Below are 19,342 nucleotides of genomic sequence, written 5' to 3'. Positions count from 1 at the left end.
ATATTGGGGTTTTAAGTTTTCCAATTTATATTGAATGTTTTAAATTTATATTAGAACTTGAAAGGTATTATTACCTTTCAAGTTCTAGTTCAGGAATCTTTTTATTCATTTGAAGAATTTTTGCATTAAAATTTTTATAACAATACTTTTAAACTTGTGTAAGTACTACTTTGTGTATTTTCTTTAATAAAGAATTTAAATTTGAAAAGCTAATAAAAGGGCTACTTCTTACATGCATGGGTAAAGCTTTACAAAATTTTATTGCCCAATATCTAGGTCCATCTCGACACCTTCCAAGTCGCTAGGATAGGATAGGATAATTATGAACATTTTCATGGGTTATGAACTGCTGGTTATTCTGCCTTACGTATAACAAACATTCATACACAAACACACAAGTCACAGTCATCAACTTCCATTCTATAAACACATGCCTACAGTCTTCCCTGTACCTCAGACCTGCCATCATTCTTACTGTTCTTCTCTGGAGCCCAACCTACGCTGAATGTCCCCAAGCAATAATGGTATATGAAATGTGCGAGTGAAGTAGAGATAAATAGGATATGCGAAGACACCAGCAGACATTTGTCGAGATAGGTTACAGAGGACAAATAGATTTTTACCCAGTTTCCCTACAAGAGTATTTGTGATTTGATTTTGATGTGATTTCTCCACTGCAGCTGAGAGTTTAAAGTTATACCTAAGAAGCTTACCTCAACTCGATTTGGAACATTAATTTCTCTCATAGCAAACAGCATTTGTTTGGTCTTGGCTGCATTAACTAGCAACTTGTTGGTCGACAACCACTGTTGAGCTTGAGTCTAGGCATTTTGACAGAGTTGAAGGACCTCCAATAGCGAGTCCGCTGCAATTGAGAGAGTAGTGTCACCAGCGAAGAGTGTATATATTGCTATGGTTTCAAGAAGTGAAAGGTCATTTATATAAATAAAATGATCCAAGGTCCCAAGATAGACCCCTGGAGAACTCCCACTCTTTGCTGATCTAGTAACATCAAGTTCCACCTGTTGATGCCTATCTTGCAGATAAGATTGGAAAGGTGAAATGCTGGCTGAGAAGTTGTAATGGGAGAGCTTCTTTAAAAGGTTGCCATGGTTTACACAATCAAACGCCTTACTCAGATCACCACGGAGAACCGAGTTAAAGCGCATGTTCTGAAAAGAATCAACAATGTTGGACAATAAATCCAATATTGCATGACTAGTATTTCTCCCTTTTCTAAAGCCGAATTGGTTGTCTGTGAATAGGTAATTCGATTCAAAAAAAATTGTGATCTGCACTGCCATACATTTTTCTAGGACCTTAGATAAAATAGGAAGAAGAGATATGGATAATTATCTGGCAGGGAAAGATTCCCTTTTTTGAAGATTGGCTTTACCAGGGCTTTGAACATATTGTTTCTCAAACATTTATACGTTTGGTAAAGGGAATAATGATGCAGTCTTAATGAGGCCAATAATATTTAGTCCATAAATGTCTCGACTGGTCTTGTACTTAATATGGTTTATTATGTCTCTTACCTCACTATAGGTTACCTCTTGAAATGAGAAATTTGGAACATTCTGTGCGGAAAATTTCTTCGAGGGTCAGCCTTACTAGGAGGTATATTTTGTAATGTGTTTTGAGCAATATTGGCGAAAAATTCATTAAAATCATTACATGAGATGTTTTGATGCATATTTATGTTGCTTGTACTTTTACCACGCGCTGTATTTATTTTTTGCCACATTGTTTATGTTTAATTTACTAGTTGCCCCAAAAATTGCAAATTCTCACGTAAGTTTCTCGTTAAATCAGGTGTGAAGTTGGTCAGATCTTACTCTATGTGTTTTTTCGGGAAAGGATTTAAGGTACGCTTCTTCAAGAATTGAAACAAGCTGAACGAACATATCATGCACATTACCAGTATCTGAAATAAAATCCCAATTGACTTCACTCACTGTTTTATAGAACATAAACTTACCCCACTAAGTAATTGGTCTACGTTTTTTTCAAAGTGTTGTATATCCCCCAACAAACCCCTTGAGACAGAGCTCGACTATTTGGGCTCCATGACCAGATCCATTCATTTCTACTACATACATACATCTTACATCAATTTCTTTACTTATGGAAACATTATCCAGACAAGTTGGCTCAAAAATTGTTTGTTTTAGGTTAAAGCTGTTTGTTATATCACTGAAGATAATACCCTGCATTGAACTGAATATTAAAATCAGCTGCGACCAAAATGTTAGTATTATCTTGCATGGACTGTGTTAGAAACACAGTGAAGAAGGTGTCAAGATTTCCACTGTAAAAAGTTAAAACATGAGTAGCAAATTTTGGTAAAAAGACAGAAGAAAACTTTTTACTTTTACACATTTCCCTCCACCTGAGCAGCACTGACTTGTTGAATATGCTGCTACTTTGTAACCATCTAGCTGAAGAGACCTCATCCTCATTTAACTAGTGCTCGCTGATACATAGGCCATCAATATCTTGGTCTGCCAAAAACGCGTCAAATTCGTCCAGCTTATTTCAAGTGACCTTGCATTTATATGTAGGAACGTAACTGCTTGTGTAACTGTGTCTTCATGATGGTCTATCTTTGACGCTGTTTATTCTGAAAATTGTTTACGATCACCCCAGTCCTCCACAGTGTAAAACACAGATATTTCTTCAGAATGTCTCTGATGATAGTTATTACAGTTTTCTTTTTGTATCTACTAGGTACCACAAGAAATATCAGTGAAGTCAGTGCACCAATAGACTGTAAAGAACTTGAAAACAGACTTAGTTATTTTTTCGCAAATATCGATGTTTGATAAAAAAAAAATATTTGAACTCAGTAAACTTACCACATTGTTTTATTTGTTAATCGCTTCTATTTAAATTTATTTTTTATCGACTTAAAATAGAAAATTGCATCCTGTTTAAAATTATATATGAGACTATGGGGTAGCCATTTGACATTCATGATATCATTTGACCAAAGTTAGCGTTGATAAAATATGCGTTATAACAACACATTTTTGCTTACTATTCGCTTGAACGTTAACCGATTTAATTTTTATTGGTACGGTTGAATAAAGAATTTCATGCTTACAATGAAGTGTTACACGATAGAAGTTTCCATTTAACTTATCAAAGTGATAGAACTTTATTAAATGCAAAATTAAACTTCTTCCAGTATATCTAAAGTATATCTATGTATTTTTTAGCTGTATTCCCTACTCTTCCAATTAAATCTTCCAAATGGCTCCTGAACGGCCAGGCTCCTCCCAGAGCGAGACTGCTCCTCTACCCCCGCGCATGTCGGTTCCCGGAAGTCCAATTGCCCTTACGCCCGCGCATCACGCGCAATCGCCCATATCTATTTTATTAGCGGTTGCACAGAGCCAAAAGGGCCCTGATGATGATCTCACTAGCTTATCCTGGCTGCATGAGGGAGATATTTTGAAAGGTAGGTTGACAGTTTTAAAACTTATCCAGATGACCAAACCAGTAGCGCGCAACATTCGTATAATAGATGAATGTGACAAATCGCTTGTTGCTCACATATCTACTTTTAATTGAAATTTAGTTTTACCACTATTATGCATCGTGATTCTAATAAGGAGTCGTTTCAAGTGCCTAATATTTAATAATTAGATGCGGAACAAGAAATTATTAAGGCAAGCATTAGTTTTCTTTTCAACGTGGCCTTTAAAGTTCTTGTAACAGTCATAACAAAACTTTTGTAAACTCTAATACATCCCAGCCCGTCCTCCCTTCCTCTTTATTAGCCAATACCCTCTTTACCGCCTTCTTTAAACTTGTTGAAGCAATTTACTCTCTTAATCTCAGTTAGTAGAAGACTTAAAGTTTTCTGCTTCATATAAAAAGGAATTCTTAGCAACTTGAGAGTGCAGAAGCATGAAAAAAAGTGTAGTGGGATTTAGTTTATTTTTTTCTATTTTAAATGACATTTTCCAGCATGCTTCAATTTATTATTTGTTAAATAACTAACTAATTTGTTAAATATTTAACAACATATTTATGTACTGGTGTATTTACCCTAATATATTTAAACATGTTGCATTCGGATGCTGTATGGGGATTACTCCATATATTTGTGTGTTTTGCAATATTAAAGAATTAATAAAATTAATCTCAGATATTTACAACCATTTTAAGGCTACTTGACGATTACATATTTAGGAAGAGCAATTTTTAAAAGAATTTTATTGTGTAAAAATATTTTTAGACCCATAAATGAGTCGCTCAGGAGCAGAGTGGCCCAAGTGAAAAAATTACATATTTCAGATAGGCCCGTATTCGTAGATACCGTATTATTATTTACAAATTAAAAGTGGCCCAATTGACCTTTCTATAATATTCACTAGATGGCGCTCTTAGTACACTTGGGCCGGCACACTGGATTTACATAACATGTAGCAGAAAAGTGGCCTAAGTGACAGTTGGTCTAGCAGTTGGGCCAGTTTGACTTTTTAAAAGTTGTCGTTTTCGTTGTCAGTGTTTTTCTATTTTGTCGAGTGTAAGCGGGAAATAAATATTTTATTATAATAATTTTTGCAAATCTGTTGATATGCTAGCACAGGTAAGTTAGAAATATTAAGTTTACGTATGTCATGCATAGCTAAGAATAACATTTAAAAAAAACATAACCTGAAAATAAAAAAAAATTACAGGGAGTGACTTGGCTTCGGCTTATCGTAACCATAATAATTATAACCATAAGTTATAAGATAATTTTCATTTGTTTCAGGGGAGAGTGTCAGATATTTCTAGCATAGCGGAACCCAGTGAATTTGATATAGACTCTGGTTCGGATTTTCACCCGCCAACGGATGACGAATCAGAAAGTGATTCTGGAGAGTAGATTCAGAACATTGCACCTAATGCCAACATCGTGGAGAAAAAAAAAGGTAGAAAAAGAAAGACAAAACATGAAGGTTGGAAAGGCAAAAAAGTAAAGTTGCAAGAAACTCCGGAAAATCTTACCTTAACTACAGGGGAAACGAAGTTGCAGAAAAAACTTTTTTTAACGGAGAATGCAATTGTTCCAGACAATGCCACTTGTTACTAAGTATCTAAGAGAGAAAACGCATCTTCGAGAATTTTTACAGTTTATCAAACTTCAATTTACAGACATCTTATATCAATGGCCAAGTAACAGTATCTAATAAGAGTCGTTTCACGCATTCTCAAGATCCAAAAAAACGTAGTAAGACACGTATTTATAAACTGCTCAAAGAAACTGGAGATGAAGTTATTGTCTGTAAACTTTTTTTTTTTAAATGCTTTGAGGGTTTCGGATGGTCGCTTGACCAGAGCTCTAATTAATAAAACGAGGGGTGGCGAGCATACTACACCGCCTATAGATAGAAGAGGTAAGCATCCCCCCAAAAAAAAAACTAATCAGGTGGATATTGATAATGTTAAACATTTTGTCAACAAATTTGCCAAGTATAAATCGCACTACAGCAGGGTTAAAAATCCAAACCGGGAATATCTTTCACCAGATTTAAACATATGCAAATTATACAACTTGTATTTACAAAGTGATGAGTGTTAACAGAAGGTGTCAAAAATTGTGTTTTCAAAAATTTTTAACGAAGAGTTTAATCTTCATGCAACTGACACGTGCAAAAAATGTGATTCTATGAAGGTAAAAATAAATAGTTTAACTGGCGAAGATAAAAGAAAAGTGGAAATGGAAAAAGAACTTCATTTACGCAAGGCAGAAGCAGCTCGAAATGGAATGCGAGAAGATCCAAAACAAGATCCAAATTTCACAACGACCATTGCATTTGATCTTATGAAGACATTACCTACGCCTAATATTTCTACAGGGGTAGCCTACCAGAAGAGGCAGTTATGGACATATTGTTTAGGTATCCATAACCTAACTACAAACCAGGCACACATGTACCTCTGGCATGAGGGAATTGCATCAGGTGGACGTCAAGAAATAGGCTCATGTATCATGCATTACGTTAAAAATTATGTACAAACTCCCAATTTAATTATATACAGCGACCAGTGCGGAGGCCAGAATAGAAACATAAAAATGGCTCCAATTTGTGCGTACATGACTTATTCTGATAACTTCAGTCCAAAAGTTATCGATCACAAATTTCTTGTGTTCGGCCATTCCTACTTGACATGTGACCAAGATTTTGGCCTGATTGAAAAGCAAAAACGCTACTTCCAAGACATTTTTTTGCCAGATGATTGGATTAAAGTAATTTTAAGTGCCAAAAAGACCAATAAATTTAAAGTAGTAAAGATGACAAGTGGTGACTTTAGAAGTACAGTGAATTGGTGGAAAAACTTTTAACCAATCGAAAAAAAGGAGAAGAAAATGTAAAAGACGAATGGCTAAAGTTTAAATCCGAGGAACCTTTTAATTTTTATTTCAAATATTCTAATAATGATGCCGCTCTTTTCTACAATGTGAATGTCACTAAAAAACGCACAGAGCTTCAACAGATGAGACAGGATGCCTTCCAGTTAGATGTTTTGTATCCCAGAGATCCGAGAGATTTTGTATCCTATCGAAAAATTGAAGTATAAAGACCTTCAAGGACATGTGTGCTATATACCCCCAATCGCTCATGAATTTTATAATAATTTGACAACCAGTGCGAATGCTGTTGACGAAGATATTGCGACACAAGAACAAGACGTTGAGGCTCAAGTGCTATAATTTGTTTTTTTTTTAATAATTTTAAAGGGCAGAGTGGCCCAACTGGTTTTTTTTTACAGAAAAACAATGTTTTTTGAAAGTATTTTGTTCCAATATAATGTTATGTGCCATATTGTTATTATGAAAGTTGTAAACTTATAATAAATAAATCTTTTACGATACAAATTTCCGTTTGACTTTTTATAAAAAAATTTAATGTCAATTATCTCAAAACTCCTTTTTTGCACTTGGGCCACTCTGCTCTTGAGCGGCTCAAATCATTGCCATTAAAACATTTGTCAAGAATATATAAAATATTAGATAAGAGCCCAAGTGGGACTTTATTATTAACCTATTATTGGTTAAATTGCTTAGCAATGGCTGCCTATACCCCTAAGTTACATTTCTTAAATTCTTTTGTTAGTAAGCTGTTTTTAATGATTTCTTTAAGAGCATCCGTGTATATTCTACCTTTTTTCTTTGTTTTAGATGATGGGTTTAAATTTTTGATTTTACAGGTATGAATATAAATACATCGCCTTTGAACAGTACGACCTCTACTCCCATAAAAAGTACACTGTCTTTCCTTCCGGACCAATCGCCGACAAGCGACTATGTAGATGACTCTTCCATTAGTACTCCAGAGTCTTCCACATACAGTGCTATTAACTCACCTACTCCTAGAGGGCAAAACTATTACTCAGGAAATCAGGTAGTTAAAACTAACTATAAGCATTGTAGGTATTATTTATTTATTTATTTATTATTAAAACTATAAGATTAATAAGTAGTGAGTGGTAAAATAAGATTATTTTTAAGTAATCCCTATCAGTTCTAGCCTTACTATATATATAAATCATTAATTTCGTATCACTTAATGACAAAAAAACAAATAATGTATAGCTAAGCCATAGTAATGATCATGGTCGTAGGCTACTGTCTATAATTTACTTATTTGAAAATGTAACTATGTAAATCAATTCGAAATTGCTAGCACGTTTTAAACTCTTAATTAACAAATTAATGTTATTCTACACCATATTGTTTTTAAGTGGGCAAGAATCCAATTAATACCTTACACACTTCTTTAGCTTATTTATGTTGAAAGACAGTAGGAAAAGTAACAATTAATTTTAATTCTATAAATCAAATGATTAAGCAACTGTCTTTCGTTAATTAACTCACAACTATATTTTATAGCTGCATTAATTTCTCGAATATTGAAAGCCTGTTAACAAATGTATTATATTTATGCCCGTAAAAGGAACCACGTAAACAATGTTAGCAGCGGCAAGCACCCACTAAACAAGTCAATAATTTTTTGATTTGGCAATAAATGTTCACTTGATTTTTTTTTGTTATATTTTTTGCGCGTTAAAATTTTATCATAAAATTATAATTTGAAAAGATCTTTATATGTAATGAAATTTTCTTGCCAATGCGGTACTTTTTCAATAGATGAGAACTCTTTTTTGATAATTATTCCTTGGCTGTATTTATTATTTTATCTTCATAAATGTTACAAGTATTTAATTTTATTTTTAAAGTGCTCAACGGACAGGGTGCATAGCTCGGATATTTAGTTTCTGTCTTAAGGTGAGAAAACTAGTATCTCTTTTAGGTATCTTATTTGTTGCATTTTGCCTTTAATGCTAAGAAATTATAAAAAGTTTTTTGATGTTTCCTCTGTTACTATTACTACGTAGGGTAAAGTAGGGTGAGATAGGACTGCGGGTAAGATGGGGCTCTTTAGGTTTTGAAAGGAAAACGTGCTGCCATCTACACTCTACACTCCAGTAACTGTTTACTGTTATCACTCCAACAAACTTTCCGCGATGATTGCGTTCAATCAGTTTTTGGTGCTCTGGAGGTCGTCCTTTTTCTGCCTTCCATTCTGCCAAAACTTTTTGGTTGCAATTACGAATCAAGTGAGTATCAAGTAAATCCGTAACCCGAAACAAGCAAATATTGTGTACGCTATTGGTAACAGGTTATACTGTCCACAACTAATTTGCATGAGAAAAGAACACTTCGGGTAAAATGGGACCCTTATTATCTCAGGTGAAACGGGATTTTTGATTCCTTTCCTTAACACGTTTTTTTTTATTGGCTAGCGAAATTATTGTGAATGTCTTAAGTTTTATGCATTCTTTTAAATCGGCATTGATTGCTGTCGATTACTTAAACGACGATTTTGTACGTGTTTCTGCTTATTGGCTTCTTCAGGCCAGGGCAAGGCTAAAATCATCCTTATTTTTCTACTTTGTGACACCCACAATGTTGTAAACAAATAAATACAACACACAAGCACTGGCGTGCAAGTCGACACAATTATGCGGTTTTAAATCTTGGGAAAACACAATTTATTAGAGCATTTTGTCAATTAACAAACTAATATATAACTTCATCAAACAGTCAAGGAATTATAACAAAAATGTTGTTTGTCCAAATACATTAATACAATTTGAACTACCTATAAAAATACCCTTTCTTGTACTGCCGAGAATAGAAAAAATCTTATAATTATTATATGTTGATTATATTAACGTAGACAGTTAAAATAATGCAAATAAAATTGATAATTCTTGTTGAGTGGTCTTAATAAATATGATCAATACAGAATATATTCTGTCTATCTTACTTTATTAACATCATTTTCTGATAAACTAATTTTAGATTTAACTAGCCTCATTTCTTGCAGAGTAACAACAATACTACTAGCAGTAACAACAATCAGGACGCCAACAATTCAAATCTTAGACACAACTCTAATTTACCTTACGACCCATTGGTTCATGTTCATAGCAAACCTCCTTACTCATTTTCTTGTCTTATCTTTATGGCTATAGAAGACTCCAAGCAAAAGGCTCTTCCAGTAAAAGAGATTTACGCCTGGATTCTAGATCATTTTCCATATTTCAAAAATGCTCCCACCGGATGGAAGAATAGCGTAAGACATAATTTGTCTTTGAATAAGTGCTTCCAGAAGGTAGAGAAGGCGCCAGTAAGTAACAAAGTAAGATATTTCCCGTTATGTTTTTTATTTTTATATTTATATTATCTGCTTTTAATAATTACATGATTACATATCTATATATTTTATCATAGAACTAACTTACACATAATTTGGTCAAAACATATGTATTTTTTAAAATCTGGAATTTGCAAGCACACCTTTTTCATATGTTTTTTTCGTATGTTAGTTTTACAGTATGTACAGTCAATCTGACATCTGAATTTTTTTTTAAATTTTTACTTCATTGAAAATTTACGTAGCTATGGTTTTTGTCAGTAGCTAATGGTCTATCATATGTTACAATGACGTTTTTTTTGGGAACTGAGGAATAAATTTTAGTTTGATTTTTTGGCTAAGCCCTAAATCAGAACAAAATATAGAATAAAAAGTAAACATAAAATTTTTACAATTAATCTTTTGAGTATGAAGCTGTATAACCAAAAAGGATAAATTTAGAGCCAAAGTCACCAAAAAACAGTTTTTTGTATTTTTTGTAAAGAAATAATTTTATTGACAATCAGATAAGGGGAAATACACATTTTCGTTTTAAGGCTAACTTATAGACCTTTTTTGATGCGAGATTGATTGTACTAGTAATTTTTGCCAATTATAACATTTTCCTAAATATACCTTTCTTTATAATAGAATTTGGGAAAAGGTTCCCTATGGACTGTTGATCCACAATACAGATCAAATCTACAGCAGGCATTAAACCGATCTCCTTTCCACCCTTGTTCTACAATCGATCCAAGTGTATACCAATTACCAGCCAAAACATCCCTTAAAGATGATAAGTCTGGAGTTGTGAATAGAGCGCAGAATAGTCCCAATCCTGACTTATTTCCATTTCTAAGCAAGAAGTTGGCTGGCAATGGTGTTGTCGAAAGCAGGGCAAAAGTTAAAAGTGAACCGGTAAGCTAAAACAAACATTCTGAATCATTATCTATGGGAATAATTTATTAATTCTTATAGTACAAAATAATATATGCCGGATATACATGTATGTGATATGTATATGCTGTGAAAGATAGGTTTATTTGTTAGGACGATATTGATATTTGGAAATTTAATAATAGAGGACGTGGTGAAGTTTATTGTGCTCAAGGTAGTTACTACACGCCATTTCTCACGAGTTTTAAAAATCATATTGAACAAGTCAATTTTTTGTGGAGGAGTGAATGATTAATAAGGACGATTTTTGTTTTTCCACAAAATGAAGTGTAAATCTTGTGAATCTTTGTGTTCAAAAGTGATCACATTTTATATTGCATACTTAAATGGCAAATGTGTCAAAAAATATACCTGGAATAAAATCCAACAGGACGCCAAAAAATCAAAGGACTTAGACAAAGCAAGCTAAAATTAATTCAGGCCATATAAATATTGGCGTAAATTCAGTAAAAAAATCCAGAAATAGGATTGTAATAATTAGGTGCAACCCTGAAAATAGAACGCAAATACTTTTAGAAAATATAACACATCTCGTGAGAGTAAAACTACATAGTCTAACTACTAGAAATGAAAATATCAAGGTTCAAACTTATCACATCTGAAACCAAACTGTCTAAAGAAGGATTAACTAGCCAAACCATTTATGACAACGAAACCAGTTTATACAAGATGATAGCTCTATTGGAAACTTATGAAGTACAAAAAGGAGCGACCCTACCTCAAGCAAAAAGTTTAACGAACTTTTTTAAATAACTCTTCAAATCTACTGTGTTTGTTTTGTTGCACCAAAACCGTAAAATAAATTTGTACTTTACTTTTTAAGTAAATGTGAAGATGAAATTCCTTTAAATTGTTTTGTTACTTATTGTTGTTGAAAGAATATTTATTTAATTCGGTTAAAATTTTTGTTGATACAGGATTGATGTAGGCATGGTACCTGCAAGTTAACTGTTTTGTAACTTGTCTCTTAAAGTTAATTGGCATTCTAATTTTTATAATACTTCTTTGTAAATACAAATAGAAATTAAAAATATAAAAATCAAATAGTAATATCTTCAAGTAAGACGCACAAACAAGCGCAAATAAAGAAATCAAAATTGAGAAGGGCATGTATCAATAGCAGCAATTCCATAAAATTAAAGTCCAAACATAACCTGTAGAAGAGTAGCAATGAAATTCAGATTCTGACATTAGTGCTGAGGTTCTAAAAGGAAATAATCTAGGAAATTATGAAAATTCCTATAGCAAAACAAGTAAAAATACCTATATCAGTTAGTCTGAGGCACTTTAAATTAGTATTGTTACAATTTTGTTTAATCATACTAAATACATTTCTGATGATGACGATTCCAGATGCAATCTTAAAAGTTCAGAAGCATATAAGTTTTTTTTTTTCATGAAAAATTATGATTAAATTATAGTCTCAAACTTGTATTTAGATTGAAAACAAGTGACACGTGATTAAATTAGGAAACCTCCAGGGTATCCGTAATCTATCCATAGTGTGGCATGTCTTAAAATTGCTGTTTTTAAGAATGCGAGTTTCAGTAGCTGTCGATTAGATCTGATGATGCCTTTAGGGGCGAAACACGTGTAACTTGTTTTCAATCTAAGTTCTAGACAATTTTTTTTATTTTACATCTTTTAACTGTGCTTGCAGTCAGTTCAGTCGTGTACTTAAATCAAATAAAAATATACTTACACACACTACAATTTTTATGGTATTTTCTTATAACGCATTTCTGGTGATAAAGTTCTTATTTTTGTATCCGTAAGAGGTACTTTCTAACCCGAGCATATGTATGTAAAATACCCTTTTGAAGAAAATTGTAGTTACATGACTATTATTAAAAAGATAACTAGTAGTATATAACCTAGAGAGGTTTTGACCACGGGACCTTTTGCATACAAATCAGATACTGTAGGAGCAATTTATACTGGTAAATAAATTTCTAGAGAAGGCTAATTGCTTTTTCTGTTGCTTCTTTCTAGTTTTTTTAATAATTGTTTTAAAGGCAATAAACCAAGCAAAATATGTAAATATGTAAAAGTGTGCTTTAATGAGGACTGCTATTTTTTAAGTTTTTCAACGACGACATTGAAATTAAACTGCGTTTTGAGTCGTTTATAATTTCATTAAATAATAAATTAAGTAGAAAATAAACATCTTATATTTATTTTGAGCACTGCATTAAAAATATTAAAAAATATAAAATAGATTTTTCATTGGTATTGGCAAAATTCCGTTATTATATATCAAATTATCCTAAATTAATATTAAGGCTTTTTTAATAGAGATGCAACATATTTCTTAAAACTTTATTCTCTAACAAAATGTAACAACGAGTCCCAAACTAAAACGTATAGGTTCTTTCTGAAGGTATTATGTCACTTCCAATGCAAACATCGGGTGTGTTTTGATATTCTTCACCTAAGAACATATATCCTGATTTGGAGATCTTAATATTTAAGCCACATTGTGTAGATTTTTGATATGTATTATGCAATTGATATTTAAATGCTTTATATACATTGTTAAAAAACTAGTAGTTTTATCACTCTTTTTTGCTAAAATCAAGTTTTGCATTAATCCATTTTAAATGCTATTTTTATAACAATTTATCAATTTTCCAGGAGGAGTCATTGGATGCAGTTGACGCAGCAGCAGTAATGCTTACCCTTAAGCATGCAACCAGGATTAATATTTGGCCGGACATGCAGGTATATATTATTCCCTTTTATGCAATAACCTATAACTGGTGAAATCAGTCAAGTCCCAGATATTTTATGTATTTCACAAAAATGTTTTAAAAGCATAAATACATTTTTCGTTACTTATGTAACAAAAAGAATAATTTATCAGGTTATAACAACGTCCCCAAGTCAAGATCATACTTACAGTGCTGCTGATGGCGAAAATGAAGATGAAGCATTTGAAAGCGACGAGGACAAGTAAGCTTTTTATAATTTATATTCATTATAATTTTTTATTAAAGTTTATTGATGTTCCTACAAAATGCAAAACTCGGTTTTAACAATTGTTTTACAGAATTTTCTATACAGAGTGATTTTCAGTGCTAATGAGGTCGTGATAATCCACAGGCAAAAGAGAAGAAAATTAAAGATGATATTGAAGTTTGACTATATTGCGTAAAAATTTGCAATAATTTACGGTTCAAAATCTTTTAACCTTTAAATAATCCCGTGCCCGTTGCGACGTAAATGGTCTATGTATTAAAGAGACACTTTTTACGCATATTTAATAATTTTTATTCTTTGATTTTCAACTTATAATATTCGTTAATATACACAGTTAAGTTCAATTAGTTTATAAAACTTTTTTTTTTTCTTGCAAAAAGGAATGACTTAAGGATAGTAAAAACTAGGTATGTAATGAGTGTTGTACCTGTAATAAATATGTACAGATTGTTCGATTTCGGGCTACTTATGGGCCGTTCATCGTCTTCACGATCATCTTGGAAATACTTATGCCGCTCGTAACTTCTTGGTTTACTCATTGCAAACTCCATCGGCCTTTGCTAACAATTCACACACTTTTTCTACTCAAATTTCGATACAAATTCTTTGTTCCACTTTTTTTAACTAGGGAAACTCGCCGAGCTTTTCAAAACACGTCCAACAATGAACCCAGCTGAAAATGTTATGATATTTTAGGAACATGTGTACAACCGTTACAAAAAAATTGACATATTATGGACTCTCCAAACCCGCGAAATTAAAAAATTCCCTGTTATTACCTGATCACACCTCATATGTATGAGTGTATGTATATGTATGTGCAACCCATACGCACTTAATACCAGAGGTCTACGTTTACTAAACAAAATTAGAAAACGACACCAAGGAACAGCAGGCAGTAGCGGCTGCTCGTTATCGCTTGATGGTGCGGATGATTCGGAAACGAACAATCTGTATATGTAAATTGTGATTGTGCGTAACTGTAAAACTGTCACTGAATATTTGCCAAAACATCAATCAATATTACGTATTTTATACAGTGCTTTGACTTCCAAACAAGCCACACTTAATGATTTCTTAAAAAAAAACTCACGTCAATTTAGATACAGGGGGCTATATTTAAATACAGAGGACGTTTAATTTTTTAATTTCATATTTCAAACAGTTCTGTCGGTTTTCTCCTCACCTCCAGCTAACCTCACTTTGATATGTCATATAAGCAGCATTAAAATGTCTATTCAACAGTGCCAAAAAACATTAATAGTCTTTATTAGTAGAGCTAAAATTACTGCTAATAATCAATATTTTTTCGACGTCATACTTGGGTATGTCAAATGGCTATACTATAATGTGATACATCGTTTTAAATGGCATATAATCACCACGGTATATAAAAAATGTAGGTTTATAGTCTGATATGCAGTAAGGGTGTAAAAAGGTCTTTAAAAAATAAACAATTTAATTAATTCACAGAATTTATATATATATATTTTTTAAGAAGTCATTAAGGGTTGTTTGATTTCAAATGAAAGCTTAGATTGAAAATGAAAGTTTTGAATAGAATGCGTCACTTATATGGTATTAATCCTAGCTTAACTGCAACTTTTGGTGTAAGCATTAAATAAAAATGATTTTGCCATTTCACTAAAATACTTTGTTTAACTTTCTACGCATGTTTCAAAATTACTGTGACAGTTTAATCTTGTTTGATGCAAACATGATTACCGAAACGCTTGTAGACAGTTAAATAAATGTTTTGGTGTGAAGTGACAAAACCATTTTGTATTGTTAAGTACTGTTATTTATATAATAATTTAATCAACTACAAACTTTTAAAAGTTGAAATTTTAATTATTAGATATGTAATTTAAGATTATACAGTTATATATGAGCTGCTTAAACGAGAACAGCTTTGATTTGTCAAATAAGTTTATGCAGGAAATTGCCGATGCTAACAAATATCGTCCCTAGTTCCAACCAAGATTCTTCTATTTTCAAATTTTCGTCTACTTTCTTGTGTATCGCACCTAATTTTTTCAATCACGCTGTTTCTATTTCAATGTTGAAAAAATATTTTATTCTATGTACATGCACAGAGCTGTAAATCCAAATACGAGTATATTTGCCAATAATTTTTTTTTTCTTGTTACAGATGTAAAACAAAAAACGCTCGCCGAAAAATAGACTTTGAAGACGACGAAGAAAGAAGAATAAAAGAGGGCGCCGAAACTTTGCTAAATTTGGCTGGAATTGCTACATTTAAAAGGTTTTGTAAATTTTATTTTCCTTTTCATTTAAATCCGCTTTAAAAAGAACTTTTAAGGTAGGTATGAAGCAATAAGTAGGAAAATAAAGATTAAACTTCTTTATATTTATTTACTTTGTTTTCAATTAACAAAATATTAAATATTCCTATTAGTTCAACTTCACTTTAATTGTGCCGACATTTAATTAAATGGATACTATTTTTAGGGTGATAAAAGAGACAGCTTTTTTGTTATTGTGAATGTGTACAAATTAACACTACAAAATGAGTATCAAAGTTTAAAGATAGAAGATCATTAGATAAGTATAAGCACAATTGATTAATAAATTGAAAGTGAAATAATTTCTAAAATAGAGAGATGCAAACCCGTATAAAGTAAAACGTAAAACAAAATAATAAAAATACCTACCTTGAAACGGGGTTAAATTGATCATTTCGTTTGTAAATTTGCTTGTAACTCTTTTGATAACTGCGTATGGATATTAAAATTAATCATAAATGGTTGTGTATGGATGCCATAAAAGGATTTTGCAATCGTATCTGCTCTAAATTTAAAGTTGTTTAAAAAAATGTCAAAATAAGGTGTGATCAATTTCATACCAAAAGGGAGGTGACTTTGATCAGTGCCATATAATTGTATTCCTCTTGCAATGCCTTAAAATGCATTTTGAACAATTTAACCCCCGCTTAAGTTCATCAATCCGTTTAAAAGTTACAGATAATTCTAGGTTTTGGGGTGAAATTAATCAGTCATAAAATTCCACTAATTGGTTATTTTTTTAGGTAAAATAAAAAAGAAACATTGCAGTTTTTTAATACTTTATTAAAAACACTTGTTTAAAAATACAAAAACTTATAAGACATTCAAAAAGTAAAGAAACAAATCTTTAATTAATAAATAGAAGCAGTAATGCGTATAGTAAGGATTTACATGTCCTTAATATCTACTGCTTTTTTGAATTGATAAATGATTTGACCTTTGACGCATTCAGTGGCAGGTTCTGGCAAAATAGCAATTATATCTGCCAACTCTATGGAAAACTCGTCGCCTTCTTGTGGTTTAAAAACAGTTTTTCTTCCATCGACAGATTTTAGTCCTAGAACTTCAAATTCGTTTTCATTGAAATTTTAAACTGTAGCTATGTAACGATAGCTAACACTTTTTCGCATGTCCCCCAACACTTTAACCTATAAAAATGTCCCAATTTTGATCTCACTTTGACTCACTTCCAAATATTCAATTTCTTTGTTTAACTGGATAAATAGATCGTCGGCGGTCATGTCATCGTCAGAATTATCATTTGTTATAGGCTCTTCAACGTCGCTGTCTGAACTGTTGGAATCATTTTGGGCTGTCACACTTTTCCCTGGCTGAACATCAAGTTTTGTTCTCTTCTTATTTCGTCTTGTTGGAGCATTTGAAAATCTCTGTTGTTGTAAGTAATTTACCAACACGTTCTGCGCTTGGTCTTGATTAAAATCTTCTCTAGGCAGCTTGTCTAATACTCGGTTTGGATTTAAAGGGACTATGCCACTTGCTTCAAAAGAAGAAACAAGATTTCGTTTAACCGCATGAGGTATTTTATCTTTGGATAGTTTGCTATCCATTTTCACCAAGGTTTTTTGCAAAAAATGTGGGAAATCCTTTTTGTCAATTGATGAATGTGTCGGATACGTATTTTTCCATTCTAGCAAGACTTCTCTCCAGGCGATTTCAAATGGCCTGAAAAACCCTACGTCCAACGGCTGACATAAATGTGTTGCGTTCTTTGGCAGGCATACAGATCCAATGTTATGTTATTCACATAGTCTAATAACTTCTTCTGTGAAATGTGAGGCTAAGTTATCGTTTATTAGAATTTTTCGCCCTTGCTGTCTTTTGGCATGTGGAAAAAATGCAGACTTAAACCAGTCATTAAAAGTTTCGGCGTCCTTCTACCCATGTGACGTTCGGTTGTATCGTGATCCAGCTGCACAGCATCTATCTATGCAACAGGGTTCTAATTTTGGTCCTTGTTCAGTCCACTGCGCCCACATTTTTTCTGCTCGATAAATTACATATGGTGGCAAAAGAACTCCTGCTGCAGAACCACACATCATTACTGAGGTTGCAGATTTAGTAAAATTGCACACTCGTTCAGGGTATTTTACTCCACGGGAATATATTAGTTTTTTGCGCCCAGGGTCGTCAAGCAAATTAGTTTCATCATAATTATATACGCTGCACGACGGAATACCATTTAAAGTTGTTTTAACGTTTTCAAAATAGTCAGTTAATGTTTGCCTGGAAACATCAGCACGAGCCCTTTTAATATTAGCTGCAAGCCTTTGAGTTATTACATTGTTATGTCTTTTTAACAGCGAAAATACCCAATCGGTACCGGGTAAATTGTCCTTAAATTTTGCCACTGAACGACCTTGGGTATCTAGCAGGTTTTTTGCCATATGCCTTAAATCTGTTAAATTAAAAAAAAATCTAAAACCAAAAATATTATTATTACTAGTAGTACTGTACCCTTAAAATTATATAAGCTTTACAATCTGCTGATCAATTTCACCCCATTCAGTTGATCAATTTGACCTCATCCAATAAATCTTAAAATTTGACAAAATCCGGCAACGCCGCAAACTTCATTTTGAGGTTATAAAAATACAGGATATTTAGGATACTAAATGTATCACGCACATATCCACAATTTGCATGTATTTTTAAATAGCAGTCAAATTTTGGAAGGTTATATTTTTGCCTAAATATTACTTACATGTTTGAGAGCCGCAAACTCCAAAAAAAAACGTTTAACTGACAAAAAAACATGCACATGGATCACTAGCTACACCATTACTGAATACGATTTTTTACCGAACGAAAAAAATCGGCACTTAATATGCGCGGGAAATTTAAATGTAAAATATTTTGATATGGTGATCAAAGTCGCCCCGCGAAATCAAATTCATCCCATTTCACGGTACCTGAATTAGTGGTAATTGGTAGTATTCACTGGTTTTTCATAAGAAATTACAAAACATCACAATATTCTGCTTTATTTATTTAACGGCAAACCACCATTAGAACCAAAATTATAATCATAAAACATAATAAATTTTAAATAATGAAATAAATACATTCCAACAATTAGACAATAGGCCAACGGAATAGAAAATTAAAGAATACACCGGGAGCGCAGCTTAAGTCTTCTAAAGGCAAAAATTTTAGTATAAAATAGAGATACAGTACCACATTAAAGTATTTTTAATAAAGCCCTCTTAAATAGCTAAAATGGCTTATTAAAAACATCGAACCTCTTTTTTCTGTTTAAAAGTTCTAGACATTTGTCCAAAAACGAGTATTTAGCGCATAATTCTTTCTATGGAAGCCAATAGAAAATGTTTTCTCTGGGATTCAAATTTAACTTTAAAAAGTAAATAATGCCATTTAATA

At 32.4% G+C, this 19,342-nt stretch overlaps 1 protein-coding gene across 2 annotated transcripts in view; it reads left to right on the top strand.

The window, feature by feature from the left end:
- The window catches only part of LOC126749642 (forkhead box protein N3-like), a 50,847-nt gene that overhangs the window by 12,136 nt on the left and 19,369 nt on the right, over window positions 1–19,342 (top strand). The window contains exons 2-8 of one of the 2 annotated variants that reach the window (XM_050459338.1): window positions 3,222–3,463; window positions 7,210–7,403; window positions 9,393–9,695; window positions 10,353–10,619; window positions 13,293–13,379; window positions 13,522–13,610; window positions 15,790–15,903. In XM_050459338.1, coding sequence (XP_050315295.1) covers window positions 3,256–3,463; window positions 7,210–7,403; window positions 9,393–9,695; window positions 10,353–10,619; window positions 13,293–13,379; window positions 13,522–13,610; window positions 15,790–15,903 — 1,262 coding nt within the window. In that variant the 5' untranslated portion in view covers window positions 3,222–3,255. Of the gene's footprint in view, window positions 1–3,221; window positions 3,464–7,209; window positions 7,404–9,392; window positions 9,708–10,352; window positions 10,620–13,292; window positions 13,380–13,521; window positions 13,611–15,789; window positions 15,904–19,342 lie in introns of both variants that reach the window. The other variant, XM_050459337.1, reaches the window with a different exon arrangement.

This window comes from Anthonomus grandis, unplaced genomic scaffold, assembly GCF_022605725.1.
Source record: "Anthonomus grandis grandis unplaced genomic scaffold, icAntGran1.3 ctg00000411.1, whole genome shotgun sequence".
NCBI classification, from domain to species: domain Eukaryota; kingdom Metazoa; phylum Arthropoda; class Insecta; order Coleoptera; family Curculionidae; genus Anthonomus; species Anthonomus grandis.
Note: the sequence above shows the minus strand (reverse complement) of the source record. Positions and strands in the feature narration are given on the sequence as shown.